The sequence below is a fragment of the Zootermopsis nevadensis genome, unplaced genomic scaffold, assembly GCF_977971745.1.
Source record: "Zootermopsis nevadensis isolate Lab colony 2312 unplaced genomic scaffold, Znev_1.0 Znev_ptg000023l, whole genome shotgun sequence".
Lineage (NCBI taxonomy): Eukaryota > Metazoa > Arthropoda > Insecta > Blattodea > Termopsidae > Zootermopsis > Zootermopsis nevadensis.
This window is the reverse complement of record NW_028259155.1, coordinates 9,261,794-9,277,236: the sequence shown is the minus strand read 5'-3', so window position 1 is coordinate 9,277,236 and position 15,443 is coordinate 9,261,794. Positions and strand designations below refer to the sequence as shown.

The window sequence follows — 15,443 nt, the reverse complement described above, 5'->3', positions numbered from 1 at the left end:
TAAATCTCTGGTACATTGTTTTTCAGCTACCGACAATGTGTAAATATGGGTCGACAATGGTCAGCCTTTACGTGAACACCTGCATGCATAACAATGCAAGAAAAAGCATTGGAATTTCTAACCCACACCTGCAACAATCTTGGCTGAGCATGCCGTAAGGCTCTTTTCTCGTTTCTTATGCACGCAGTATTATAGCCTGAATGAACCGTATTGCACTCCGTTCCTTTTTCTAAGAAACTAATTGTTACGTCTTCTGTTTACTCGGCATTGTTGTGTTTAATTATCGCCGTCAACAATCCGCTTTCGTCATTCTGTTAAGAGCTGAGCTGTGAGTCGCTTGTAGAAAAAGTGCGTCGTAGACTAGATAATTTTGTGCTGTTAAAACGTTTTAGAATATCACAAGTTCTTTTCTTATATAAGAATTATTAAGAAATCTGTGAAACCGCCCTCCACTCTCTCCATTTTAATTTTGATTAAACTGATCTTTGCCCGTGGACATCGTGGTCTCCTACAATTGAACAAAGTTTGAGGTAAGGGATTCCTAATTATTATTAAGTTACTATATAAAGTATAGTAGTCACATTGTGGACCTTGCACAGAAAGCAAGGCTTTCCATTTCCAGCTGTTGTAAGCAGGGGCTGCTCCAGTTAAGTTTATTGAAATTATATTCTAAATAGAGAAGGCCTGCCGAGGTCAGGACGCCCGAACTTTGACGGGGCAAGGGGTCGCGTTCCTAGGGGTTTATCGTGTCCTCTAATTGGATCCCGAACCACGCCTTGGGACGACACGTAAAAAGCCGTCACTGACGTCACAGGGGTGATATCGGGGATTTGCTTATAACCAGTGAATTTCGAAGACGCATCGGACGTTTCACGTTACTCGTCAGGGGAAAACTCTGCTGGTCTTCTCACTTATATATATTCAACATTGTGTTTCACACGAACTGTACTCATCTCAATTATCAAATAAATCATCAGCATTCGAACGTCTGCTCGTCCACAGAATTTACTAAGGATGAAATATGACAGTTTCGTACAAATTCATCTTCTGGGTCTCAGACCTTAGTCAGTCGAATCATTTCCCAGGAACAAGAACAGAATTTGCCTTAGCGCCATTATTCCCTAGTGGTCGCTATCCGAACGACAGAAAACATCTTCCCCGGGATTCGAACGGGGGAAACATTTTCTCCGACCCAGGGGCGATGGGCTCATCAGCGCTCGGGCCCCTCAAAAATAATCTTTAAAATTAATCAAGTACACTGAAGCCGGGCGTTATTTTTAAATAAGGGCAATTGGAAATGCAGTTTTTCCTTCCGCATATTTTTAAATTTATTCTCTTCTTATTATTAATTATCGACTTCTTGCATTTATGATTGAATGTAACCTAATTATAAGTTATATTAATACTCTTTGTACATTTTAACTACCAACAATGTGTAAATATGGACCGACAACAATGGTTATGTTAGCTAAGAAACTAATTGTTGCGTCATCTGTTTACTCGGCATTGTTGTGTTTCATTATTGTCGTCAACAACCGACTTTCGTTATTGCGGAAAGAGCTTTGCTGTGACTCGCTTGTAGAAGAAGTGCGTCGTAGAGTAGGTAATTTTGTGCTGTTAAAATGTTTTAGAATATCACAAGTTCTTATCTTATATAAGAATTATTAAGAAATCTGTGAAACCGCCCTCCACTCTCTCCATTTTAATTTTGATTAAACTGATCTTTGCCCGTGGACATCGAGGTCTCCTACAATTGAACAAAGTTTGAGGTAAGGGATTCCTATTCATTGTTCATCACATTTAATGTTTTCATCTGCATTTGTGAACTCGAGTAAGAGAATTAAACTTTTTTAACACAATTTCAAGTAATGACTTCTGTTTGTTCACGGAATCATTGATAATAAAAGAATATTCCAGTAGGCAATTAACATTTTAAAGGAATAAAAGGTGTTTCGTGGCCCAGAATCTTAATAAAAATATGTGGGAGCTAAGAAGTGGGGTTTATATTCTGAACAATAATTCTAACACTTTTAATCTCTTGATACATCGACAATATTAAAGCGTTTTAGGGAACAATGAAGAATTTTTATTTCGGATTTACAAGCCTAATTATCGACGATCTCCCTGCAACAGCAGATTAAATCCGGGGAATGCTTACTGTTATTGAGTGCAAAGTATTTATGGGTGCAAAACGTGGTCTTTCACTTTGAGGGAGGAACATAGACTGAGGGTCTCTGAGAACAGAGTGTCGAGGAAGATGTCTGGACCCAAAACGGGAGTGGGACAGATAAGAGAGAAAAATACTTGACGAGCTCCTCACCTGATGTTGTTAGGGTGAGTTGAGTGTTTACAAGGCCTGAAGGGAGGAGACCTCGGCGTAGGTGGCAGGATAACATTAAGATGGATCTTAGGGAGATGGGTCTCGATGTAGCGAACTGGCTCAGGATAAACCCCGGTGGCGGGCTTTTGTGAACATGGTGATGAACCTTCTGGTTCAGTAAAGAAAGTGGGCTGTTCTTTGACGAGCCGAGTACCAATCGACTTTTCGTAGAATATCTTGCTCATTGCAGTGTTTGAGTAGCGTGATCTAGGCCTGATCTGCGCATGCGTTAGAACAAATTAGAGCTTTTGTGACTGTTCCCAACTGTAAATCTCGCCTTCATTTGATAAATTTAAATTCCATTTTGTGCTCGTGGTTTATATAAAAGTTTAACTTAGGCAGGAACGTCCATAATCATGTAACCTCTTAAGCACTTTTACTTCTACAGAGAGAGAAGTACTCGAAAACTTTATGCTTATGAAAAGGTGTAGCCTTCTTTTTCCAAAATTTGTTAACTTTCTGGTTCTGCATCAAAAGTCACATAATTTCTATGGCACATTCTTTTCGTAATTTTTTAAAATCGATTCACCAGAGCAGAGGCATCTAAGACTTTACAGATTGCATTGATATTTTATACGTAATGTCTACGTAGTTTACATATAAGGAGATTTAACTTTATGCGAGTAATGACAAACACGCGGCATGACTTAATATTGCCTAAATCAGTCACGTCTTCAGGGTGATGAAGGCAAGAAGAGTGAGATGGGCTGGGCATGCGGAGCGCATGGATGGGACAAGAGGTGTGCACCGGGTATTGAGGGGAAGAGACCTCTGGGGAGACCTAGACGTAGATGGGAGGATAATGTCAGGGGGGATCTATGGGAGATAGGAGTTGAAGGAGACCGGATTTTGTTGGCCCAGGACAGGGCTTTGGTTAATTCGGTGATGAACCTTCGGGTTCGGTAAGGCGTCTAAGTAGTTAGTTAGATTAGTCACATTTAAAGCTTTGTCATTTTGTATTGAATCTCAACAGGCATTTCTATAAAAAAAAGAAACAAACTCAGCTTGAGAATTTAACAGTAGCCCAGGTAATCCAATATCTCGCCTTTATCAAACATGAAGTTTCATGTCCGTGTATACAAGACCCCGCCTCTAAGGCGCATCCACAAGCAGATGAAGTCAATCCACACCTTCATTCTCCACCCTCTAAGATCCATTTTAATATTATCCCAGTAACGCATAGGACGCTCAAGTGACCTTTTCTTTTCAGGTCTACCGATTAAAAAGTTGCACTTCTTGTCTCTGCCATGTGTTCTACATGCCCAGCCCATCTCATCACCCTCGATCTGAAAGCCTACAATTTATTAATTAGTGAAGAGACCTATTAAGCTCCATTTTATACAATTTTCGCCATTCCCTTGTCAGTAACTCTCTCGCAGGTCCAGATATTCTTCTCAGTATCGTGTTTCTACTCAGGCACTCTCAGTTGATGTGCACACTCGTGAGTATGAAGAAAAACCTGTAACAGCGATCGACTGTTTTTCAGGAAATGGAGTCAAACCAAAGTTGCAGCTGTTTTCAAGTCGGCGGCAGGTGCACGTGCACCAAAGCGTTGGTCCGTCTGAATAAACTAAAAGAGAGGAACCTCTTGTGTGACGCGGCGTTGAGGTTGGAGGACGGCGGCGTCTTTCGAGTCAGCAGAGAGATTCTGTCGATGCGCAGCGAATATTTCAGGTTTGTTTATTGGCTAACGTGGTTTATTAACACGTGAATTAAGGACACAAGAGACGTCGATTCGTATGTGAAATGTTTTATCCCCTTTGATGCCGAAACCTGTATTTTTATACGGCTGATTGTCTTTTGTTATTTGTTCTTTGTCATGAAATCTCACGGCGCTGAGGAAGACGAAGATGAATGTCTTCTGGGCGTTGCGGCGTAGAAACTGAGTGGCATTTCAGACGTACTTACTGCCTTCTTTCCTTGATGATGGAGGCAGTAGGCACCTCTGAAACGTCCGATAATTTCTACGAGACAACATCCCAGAAGACGTACGTGGTTTTTGTACTAATTTTTAAGTGCGGTTGTACCGAGGTGACAGTCAATCAATCTGGAGGGAGAATTAGAATCTATTTCCAAAACGTCTTGGTTTTAACACATAAAGACGACCGACTCAGTCCAGAAGAAAGTTGGTAATGGCCGGAACATTGAGAGCTGCTGTGAGTTGCTCTGTCTGAAGTATAATAAACTTTAACAAAGATCTTCGTGAGATGTGTTTCATTGATAGGAGAAACTCGATCTAGAATTTGTGCATACGTTAATTTGCTTGTGTTTTAAATAAAAATGCGGTGCGTTCTTGAAATGAGAAATGAATTTTAACCACGAGCCATTGATTCTGTTTTCCAAAAGACGTGTCTCACGTCTTGCTACGAGCTGTGCCCCTTTTTCAGTTTCTGACAATCAAATCTATCTGTTTGCCTTGCACTGTAATAGGAAATTGTTTCCTGGTTGGTCTTAAAGGCCGCGTACAATCATCGACTTTTCTTTTAACTTGTTTATCGTCGGGAAAATGTTTTTACAGAACAAATAGATTTCTTATTACGAACTGCTCAATCAGTGGAATGTGCAGCCCGCGATGTATGTTGAAATATTTGCGTTGGTTTTAAAATATCTGTAATAATTATTATAACCTCAGATATCTCTTGAAGGCGTCAAGGTTATCTAAGAAACGAGGTAGCCATTCCATAGTTCAAATGCTCGCTGCTTGCTTTCAGATTTTTAGGTTAAATTCTTTTAAGTCTTCGCCCGCTTTTGAACCTCTCGCAGTTAATCCGGTCCCATTCGTACACAATCTGGGAGTTTTTTAATTATTCAGGTAACAAAAATTCATTTACCACATTGACAAAAGATACTTTAATTTGGCTACGTGAGTCATAAAAACTTAAACTTTATGCGCATTTCTTGTAATTTTCTGCTCGCCGTTTCTCCAAATCGACGTTTCAGGATCTTCTTCACGACACTGCACACCAGTGCGAAGATTAGTGTTCCCCTCCGCAGAATTGGCTCAGACACGATGACCCAGATACTGGACTTTGTTTATTTCGACGAGGTGGACATCCGCTCCGACAACGCGCGTCAGCTGCTCGAGACGGCTGACTCCTTTTTCATTCCGGACCTTCGTAAACTCTGCTGCGACTTCCTCATGGACGCGATGGACGCCGACAACTGTGTCGGCATCTTGCAGTTCGCAAGGTAATTGATGTTCATTTGTCATTTGCTGAGAGGTCAGCTTTACTCAAGAGATCAGTCGAGTGCCAGGTCGGAGATTAAAGTCTCTGACTGAGCACTGGGCAAATTATAATATTTAGCAGGTTATTATTAACGTCCCTCTAATTTAAATGTTCTGATTTAACTGCGTATGTTTTGATCGTCATTATGACCAGCAGATGACCTATTGCAGGGTCATACTTAAATTTGTCTTCCTCTCGAAATCCTTTTCTGTTTCATTCTCTGCGGCATTCCTTGCTTCTTACATAATCCTCCCAACACCAAAATCAACATTCAGCATACAGCAAAACCTCTGTCAACCGAGCCTCGATTATCCGATTCCCGCATTAAGCGACCGAATTTCAACCAGATCGGTTGCGATTGGATTCCACCGGCGAGAGTGTTTAAATCGATGTCCACGTGGTACAGTTCATTGACCTAACCTCACCCCAGATTTTGCTGATTTTTATGAACACTTCGAGACATTTAGAGAACTTGTTATTATAGGGAAAAGGCAAGAAACAACCCGCTGGTTCCCGTAGACGCTGAACTCCTACTCCATCTTGTTGAGGAAAAACATAGCAAGCAAATCGACTGACATGCACAGAATCACACCGGAACCTCCAGTTCATGCGATGGACAGAATGACTGATAAATTCACTATTTTAAAACAGGGACTCCCTCGAACAGCGCCCTCGAGTGACTTTTGCCGTCGGCTTGTACGTGCGACACGCCCGCATCATTCGCTAGCGACTAAAATCTGTATTGAGTCTCAACTTATTTGTTCAATTCCGTGACCACGTTCCCCTTTCCCTCGCTCGTCAGACCCGTGGTTCCCCCCATATAGTCGGGTTACACGAGGTTTCACGGGATTAACACACGCAGTTACCGAAACGTCGTTTCGCCAAGGTTACGGCCAGAATTAAAAATTCTACACTCCTCATCTCATTGCCTTCTTCGCTTGCGTACGCCGTGCCCTTGTTTCAACCTATAACCTTATCACGAGGACGAGCGGGAATTGCCTGGGTACCTTCAGAGCCGAAAACTTTCTATTTTCCCCGGTTAAACGGAGCGTCTCTCAGCGTTGCCTCTCCACGTGTCGGCTCTCAGTCTCGCTCATTCGGGCTTCAAACGGCTAAGGTAAGAACTTCAGGCGAAATACTGTGGTGTTTTAGTACTTCAGAATTCAGTTCTAGCTGCAGTGGTTCAATGTGTCAGAGTTCGGAGGAGATCGATTCTGAGACGGCTCTTATCCACGCTGTCGCAGGTTTCACTTAATCGCCAACCTCGAGACTCACGCTCGTCGCTTCGTTCTGCGCCAATTCGTGGAAGTGTCTCAGCAGAGCGAAGAACTGCTGGAACTGCCTGCAGTGGAGCTGCAAGCGATAATCGAGGCCGAGGAACTGAACGTGAAGGACGAGAAATTCGTGTGGGAGTGCATTCTCCAGTGGATCAACCACGACCCGGACAACAGGAAAGGTCACATCGCGGGCCTTTTGAAGGGCGTCAGACTGGGACTCCTTGACGAAAAGTTTTTCAAGGAAGAGGTCAGTACGCCCCTGAAATCGTGGATGATTATGGGAAGTGAAGCCCGCATTTTCAATTCCATATTCACACGTTTTCGTAACTAATTAATGCAAATCGGGAGCCTTTTTCTTCGTCACGTGTAAGCCCGTCTGTCTGTCCGCAGTTCCAGCTCGTTCATTAGATTTAATACTGATAAGTTTTAACGGAATCTGTCGACATATTCCAATTCTGGTTAAAATGTTACAATGACATCGTGACATTCGGTCGAAACATGCAATGGCTCTTAATTTACATCGAGCCCATAACCACACGCTGTTGTGTTGATGGGCCTTCCGCCCAACCATCAGCATGTAGCAGGTTCCCTCTCTTGGCACTCAAAGCAACTATTTGTCATAATTTTGTTTAGATGCCACGTAATTTTGACGATTAATTAAATTTATAGAATAAAAAAAATGTGGTGATCGCATCGTGCATCTCGCACGGGAGAGAGGAGAAATAAATTACGATTTTGAATGTAACCCAAAATGCAACAATTACTGAAGTATTTCACTTTCGGTCGAAACACATTTCAATATTTTCCTCTAAGAAAGATTGAACTTTGATTTCGCTTCTCTCCTCAATCTGTGCATTTGTTAAGAGCGTCGTTACATAAACCAAAATCATATCTTCCTGTGTATACCATAATTTATTTCGGCGAGTTCCCAATCAAATTATGTGTGAATTTCTTTTCTCCTCTGCAATGGAACATGGCATCCCTTCCTAAGAGTTCATAAGGTCCACATTGAACTGTTCAACAGGTGTCAAAGCACCCGTACGTGACGGAAAATGAGGCCTGCAGACCCGTTGTCTCGGAGACGCTCAAATTCCTGGACGACGTGAATAGGTTGCCGAAGGACGACAAGGACCGCGTGACACCAAGGATTGCCTACCCGCGAATCCCACAGGACATTCTTTTTGCTATTGGTGGGAGTTGCGACGGAGACCCTACAGATGTGATCGAAGCGTACGACGCACGAGCAGACCGGTGGACTGTGGTGAGTCACAAGCATTTCTACTCTTACCGTGCCTTAGTTAAATGACGCCTCTGGGAAAACTAGTTTTCCTTATTTTACCAAGTAATTGTTTATTTAAGCTTAATCATGGACGTACTGCCTCCATCTTTGCGTCGATAAAACCCAAAACACCAACATCTGTCTTTACCATCGCACGAACCTGAAATGTTGATCAGAAATTAATTCTACGTTTGTCTGTCGAACTTGACGAGAGCTTCTGTTCGAGTCTTCCTGTTTCCACCTTCGCTCAAAGTTAATTTCTCACGGTCTTTGTCGAGTGCCTCCCTCCACGGTGTAGCAATTTCGGTCCACTGTTGGGGAGTGCGCCCCTGCTCCGGTGGTTGGTCGCTTCGACTCTAATGTAAGGACTTCACTTCAGTAGACTAAGTGACCCAAAGAAACATAAAGCCATGACCTGTTCTTCCTGTGCAGGTGGAAGGGGTCGACTCGATCGGTCCGCGAGAAAGCCATGGCACGGCAGTGGTCGGATTCGACATTTACGTCATCGGTGGTTACGACGGCGAGGAAGTCTTAAGCTCATGTTTCTGCTTCAACGCTGTTACGAAGACATGCCGTCAGGTGGCGCCAATGCACGAACGCAGGTAACTAAGGAACTCCTTGGTACAGAGTTCTTCTTAAAAAGCTGATAGTCGCTCTCTTAGTCAAGATATAAATCTGGGCAGGGGTTGTAAAATTGAACCACTCACATACAGGAACATCGTGCAAAGTGTGAATATGTGGGAGGACTTTTGCGACAATTTTGGTTTTAAGAATGCGATTTACTTGTTAATTCGTCTGAATTAAGATTTAACAATGACGAGCGAACAATTGCGTTCAGCGAGAGGAAATGCATCTCCATCAGAAATAAATGAGCATAGCAGAGCGTGTACTTTTGTTCGTTTCAGATGGGGTTTAAGTGTGGCAGTTCTGCGAGGTGCAGTGTACGCCATGGGCGGTGAAGATGGTCATGTTAATCAGAGAACGGCGGAAAGATACGACTGCATGGCGAATCAGTGGTCGTGGATCGCTCATATGAACACAAAGCGACGCAGTGCAGGTGCGGCTGTACTGAATGGTACGTAAATCTTGTTAAAGAGTAGTGTATGAGTTAGTGCAGAAGGCGAGGCGTCTGTCTGTCTGTCCGCGTGTAAAAACGCCAGAACGGTTCAAGAAATCTCAGGATTTGAGGTTCTCACGGCGGGGAGTACGAAGATGGCTGTCGTTTGACTTCTGCCGACGTTTCGGACGAACATTATGCCTTCATCATCAAGGCATTCCTCCTCGCTCTTGAACTTAGTTTCCGTCATTCCATCGTCCCATATTCTTTCATTATCCCTTTCTTTTATCCGTGCTACGGACTTCGTTATTTCACAGACTGCAACTGCTTGAAGTTCTGAGTGCGTGATGGATTCTTCTGCTCTCGTAAGCTGTCCCTGTGCGTCGTCTTCTGCCTTTGTAGTGTGCAACTAGGAGTGAATTCAAACAACCACGAAACCATCAAACTGGCTCTCAAATAATACGGATGTAATATGTTTTTGAGACAGATAATAATCTCATGTAAATAGCGCATTGTATTGTAAATGTAGAGCACCTTTTAGCAGCTCTTTCCGTACATCTCTGGCACTAAATTTAATAAAATTCGTTTCACAGAAAATGTAACTTACCATCATCTCCATTGTGCATTAATTTAAGCAATTTAAGCTGTTTATGTTAAATTTTATCAGTTAAACTCGATTCCTTTGACACGCCGATGGCCTGCATTCGAAAGAAAGAAGCAAATGAACAGAGACGGCCGTGTCTGTGCAGTTTCTGAGACACGAAGGGGGACTTAATGGATTTACAAATTTAAGTACGGATTGTCAATGTCTGTGCTCTGCATAGACGAGTTTAATTTTGGCTAATTTGTTTTTACAGACAAAATATACATCGCTGGTGGAAGATATGTTCAGTATTCTCTAAACTCGGTGGAATTTTATGACCCGGACACCGACCAATGGACGTACGTTGCTCCAATGCATTCTGAACGTCATAGTCTTTCTTGCGTCGCGTTCCACGGCTGTCTGTACGCCCTGGGTGAGAACTCTGGACATTCCGAGTGATGTTCCTCTATCCTTCTTACAGAAATCGCTATTGCGAAATGTTTTCCAGGTTTTCTTTGAGTGACTGAGACTTTATCAACAGCATTTCACTCCCGTCATCACAGAGTTAGTTTGTCAGTAATTTTACCCCGATTCGTGGTTTCGATTACATTCTCCATAAAGAACACTTAACTAACTAACTAACATTGTATAATCTCTTGTGGTATCCAAAGTAACGTATGCCCTATTTTTCACAGAGTTCCAGTTTTACAGGTAAATATTTTGTTCTTGTAGCAGGGAAATTTCAGTTTGCCGCGCTGTTATCCCCAAAAAGCCGATGGTTTAAAGCAGTCCCTTCGCAGTCTTTGCTTTCCGTCACTTCTTTGTGTAACGCCGTTTGGAACAGTCCATCTAGTGTTGATATTTAAAGTTAATTTCGCACGCAGTTTCATGAAGCAGGCAACAGATGTCAGGCGCAATTTCCTGATGCTACAAGTACGAAAATAAAATTGTAGCTGTTCCTGGTACTAATTCCGACAATGCAAGAGGGAATGAATTTTCTTCGCTGTATTTCATTCATTCGTTGCGTTCACGGAATTACCAATTTTAAGAGCGTAAATCCGTTTGTAAGACGGTCGGAGTGTGAAGCATCGAAGTTACGGGAAATACAAACATCTAGAAATTTGTAATTGGTAATCTTGAAGATAAGATACCACTTGTGACACATTGGCTTAAAAGGAAGGATAATATTAAAATGTTTTTAAGGATTTAGAATATGTGAGATAAGGTCAACTACCGACTTTTGTGAATAAGGTAATGAATGGGGTTAGAATAAGTTCCTTTTGGCGGTTTTTTTGTATCCTGTGACCTGTTACTGAATGTGTGTGTGTGCAGGAGGACGCAACGAGACATCATGCAGGCTCGAAGCCGAAAAGTATGACGCTGCAGAAGACACGTGGACCGAAATCCCTGCCATGAATTTCTCTTCACATATACAACACGCAAAAGTGATGGACGACAAGATCTTCGTCATCAGTGGAAAGTTTATCGGTGAAAACTTCTTCTCCCACGTCGAATGTTTCAATGACAAGGAAAATCGATGGTTCGTTTGTTTCTTTGTATGATTGTTCACAAACTGTTACTTTTGAAAAGCGCTAGGAAGTGAATCATTTCCGGTCAAGGTATCCGCGATCTTGCGGATGCAGCGCCTTGTAGTGTCAAAGAAAGTGACCGACGTTTCGGAGGTTATTTTTGCTTGCTCAGGGCCTCGAATAAACGCGCGAAAAGTGTTTGAGAGGAAGGGGGTAGAATGAAAGGCGGCAGGGCGACGTTGCGGTCAAGCTGAATCGTTAAATCAGAGGGCGAATGACTTTGTGATGCTAATCAGACGTAAACTGTAACCGCATTAATAAGAAGCTTTTGACTAAGTTTCCTTGATCAGTGGCTCTCTCTTGGGCAGGAAGTGTCTGGCGTTCAGCACATCTGCATCGCCATAACCTTCGGCTTTCGTCAAAGTGTTAGGCAGTTTCAGGTTTAACGACGCCTATCAATCCCATGTTCCCATTTCTGATGGAAGTTTATTTCAAAATGGCTGTCTCTTGGCGTGTTTGACCACGCAGTCTCCTGCCATCTGTTGACGGAGTGAGTAAGCAGCTCCAAAAACATCTCAGAATACAAATTTCTTCATATTCGTTTGTGCAAGAGCCAAAAATCCCAGAAAAATTCATTTAATTTTGGTTTTTGTCTGTCTTACGTGTAGCAGAACTATTTTTGGTGGAACAAATTTTTTTTGAAAATATTTTCCTAAAAGAGGGAAATATTGTCATGGGCGCAAGTCTCAAACAAGACACGCTTATCTCTCCAAAGAGAGCGTGTGATAACCTCTCCCTCCACTTTGATGTAATAAAATGTATTACGTTATAATAGCAATATGGCCCGTGTTCTGTGTGCATCTGAGTGAAAGAAAGATCACGTGGGAACTTAAGTGAAATATGGTGTGGAAATCGTGCATTGAATTCCGATTGGGGGAATTTTTGTTTAGGTTGTCAGGAAACAAATTATAAGCAACGACATTTCGGTGGAAGCTGTGCCCTTAGCTAAAAGCAGTTTTCCATTCAACCCAAAGACAGAGCCATCTCATCAGACGTGGATATTTTTAGGGCAAAACATTTTACGACTCCCAAAGATAATTCTTTTATACTCATTCCACACCGAAATCTCTGATATGTTAGAACCCCAAAAGTACAAGTATATATACACACATATTTTCTGTAACTGTGTCTGCGAAATGTGATAAAAATTATATTGAGTGTAGATTATATTAATTGACGATGAAAGAGAATTTGTTTTCACTTTTAATATTTCCAATTGCAGGGACAAGGCGGCAGACATGAATGTTTGTAGATCCGGGATGTCGACTTGTGTCATCGAGAACCTACCGAATGCAAGCGATTACGCCTACAAATACAGAGAGAAATTAATGGAGGAGAAACGTAAAAAAATGTTGAAGGAGAAACGTAACACTCCTTCTGTTGATGTAGCGACGGGTTTGAACCTGGTGTGGTTACATCGTTTCTTACTTTGGTGCGTGGAAAGAGTTAAAGGTTTTCTCTGGATACCTTGACATAGATTCAGTCGGTGGGCGAGGATCTCCGACTCTCATTGAATACACGGAGAGGCCTTAATTGGAGCGGCGCTCGCGGGAGGGCAGCGAAGTCACTGAGCTGGTGCAATTCTTCACGACACAGTTGTTGTTGTTGTTGAAAATAATGTAGAAAACTAGGAATTGGTGTAGTAGCTACAAAAACATAAAATAAAGAGAAATATTGTTTGCAGCAAAGAAGGAAAAATTATTTCTTCTCGTTATTTTCTGCTCAAGAAGTTTTATTGAAATTAATTATTTTAAAGACGTTTGATTTTATCTAAAAAATTACCATTCATCAACACACAGCAGTTTCTCTTTACGTCTTGTATTAAATGAATCCACTTGTGGCGACATGTTTCGAGTTACGAAACCATCTTCATGGTATTAGGGAAAGATTCATGAACATCGTTTACAAAAACGTCATTATGAAGGCAAGAGACTGTGAATTTTGTATCTATTTCTGATCTACGTGTGATATTTTAAAAAGAATTTTGAAAATTCATTTTACTAAGTTGCTCCAACATACCGGATAATTGTGCCATGTGCCTGAGGAAGAACCAACTGTAATCGTCTAGCCATGAGGTCGAGCTCGGACTACGACCACCCATCAAGGATGAAGCAATGTTTCCGTTTTCAATGCATTCACTCCCGCACATGTCGCGAAGGGTCACTGTCATCTGTCCTTTCGAAAAATCCACATCCAAGAAGTTCGAAACTTCTTTCAACTGGCCATTGTAGGATTTCACCCCTGGGAGGTCCGACCCCTATTAATTGGGTTTATGCAAAAATAGGCATAAGTGACCTAGCGTCACCACGCGATGTAAACTGTCAGAGTTGACCTCGAGTATCGAACCGACCAATCAGAGAAAAGTTATTTTGACTTAAATTTAAAATATTCCACCAATCACAAAACTAAGGGAAGTCGAACCAATGATGTTACAAAATTTCAGATTTCGGAATGAGTGGGAGAAATTAATATATTTGAGATGCAGACTTCTTTTGAGAGGAGTCGGTAGTTGTGAGTTGTTGCAAGTTGAAACGGTATCACGGACTCGTCGGTGAATTACATTAACTTTGACCAATATCGCGCGGAGAATTTAAATCAGCAATCACCTGAAAATAAATAACTAAAGCCTCAGTTGAGGCGATCTTTAATTAAACCCCGCAAACCCAGCAAAAGAGTCCATAAATCCCTTCATCGAACCCAATCCCACCTTGGCAACAATCTACAAAGAAGAAGGGAACGGTTACACAACCTTTCAAATGCCGTGAAGAAACAGACGATGCTTTCACCTAACAGATGTATTTATTTATTAACGGTATTTTGTAAGGTACTTTTAGGTATTTTAATGAATAAGCACAAAATATGAGACAGCTCTAATCAAACGGGGAACTCAGAGCATGTTTCCTAGATAAAATCAAATACAGAATCAGCTTAACAGATTATAAGCCGGGCTTGAAAGAAAACTTTACGCCTTATAACTGCCTGGTACCTGGACAATACCTCACCAGAATGCGCCACTAACCAGGACGTGGTTAACATAACACATCATTTATTCCGGCCCGAGTCCACTGTGTTACAAAACAGATCAGTTTCATTTCTTCGAGGACACCAGCAAAATCTAAAGTTCTCACGGCGGTAAGAACGAAATTTCTTTCGTTCTGGATTGACCACTGATCGGCGCTGCAACCAAGGACACAGTCGTCATCCTCCATCTTTCCTTCCTCAAGCACAGAAAAATCAATAATGTCCCGAAGTTCCTCGTCCGACAGATGGCAGGAGAGTGTTGATGTAGACCGTGCACGCAGCTAGTTTCAGCTCGCAGACACAGATAGCGCGCGTGTCAACACTTCCACTTCCTGTTCGTACAGCGGATGTAATGACGACGTATATTAATTTTCACGTGTTTAACTATAAGCATAATTCACTATGCCGTGTAATTAGCAAATGGTAATTTTTGGTCCAAAAACACAAAGTTTATTCGCGGGAAATCTGTTGTCTCGTCTCAGTAAATAAAGAAATAAATTAATGTCAGACTGCATGACCAAATATCCAAAAGACAGTCGCCTTCTTTTGAATTTTAAGTTAATATTCTTTAACGATGCCATTTTATAATGACTCAACTTTTCGGTTCATAATTAATATATGATATAATGATTACCAGTCCATGGCCCATGAGTATTGGTCATCTGGAGAGAAATTTTGACCGTAAAAGAGGCTTAGAGCCTGCCACTTCAAAACCATCGTCAGTATGGGCTTCTACTGCACATTCTTTATCTTCTAGAACTATCTAAACAAAAGACGGAGTCTAACGAAGGTTTATTGCGATTACATTCCAAATTCTTTTGCACTAAAAGGGCTATAAGCTGTGTCTATTTCTTGTTCCTACTTTTTAATTTCTGTTTTGCATGGATCAGAGTCCTTCATCGGAATCACTCAAGAAATTCATTGAATCCAAAGGTTCATCACCGTGTTCACAAGATTATCCTTATTCAAATTCAACCCACTCTCTAACATTTAACTTCATTACAATCCATTTTAATATTATCCTTCAACT

At 41.7% G+C, this 15,443-nt stretch overlaps 1 protein-coding gene across 3 annotated transcripts; it reads left to right on the top strand.

The window, feature by feature from the left end:
• The first annotated feature begins 325 nt into the window (after positions 1-325).
• On the top strand, positions 326-13,107 carry LOC147872911 (kelch-like protein 10). Of its 3 annotated transcripts, none has more exons than XM_087354315.1 (10): positions 326-530; positions 3,867-4,054; positions 5,321-5,569; positions 6,852-7,131; positions 7,909-8,145; positions 8,596-8,765; positions 9,069-9,238; positions 10,078-10,236; positions 11,136-11,343; positions 12,615-13,107. In XM_087354315.1, exons 2-10 carry the CDS (start codon positions 3,870-3,872, stop codon positions 12,862-12,864), a joined length of 1,908 nt encoding a protein of 635 aa, XP_087210441.1. In that variant the 5' UTR covers positions 326-530; positions 3,867-3,869; the 3' UTR covers positions 12,865-13,107. The 3 variants fall into 3 exon arrangements, with proteins under 3 accessions (XP_087210441.1, XP_087210442.1, XP_087210440.1); XM_087354314.1 differs by lacking the exon at positions 326-530 and adding an exon at positions 1,543-1,769; XM_087354316.1 differs by lacking the exons at positions 326-530; positions 12,615-13,107 and adding an exon at positions 1,430-1,769 and having other exon boundaries at positions 10,078-10,162; positions 11,136-11,303.
• Positions 13,108-15,443: the final 2,336 nt, after the last annotated feature.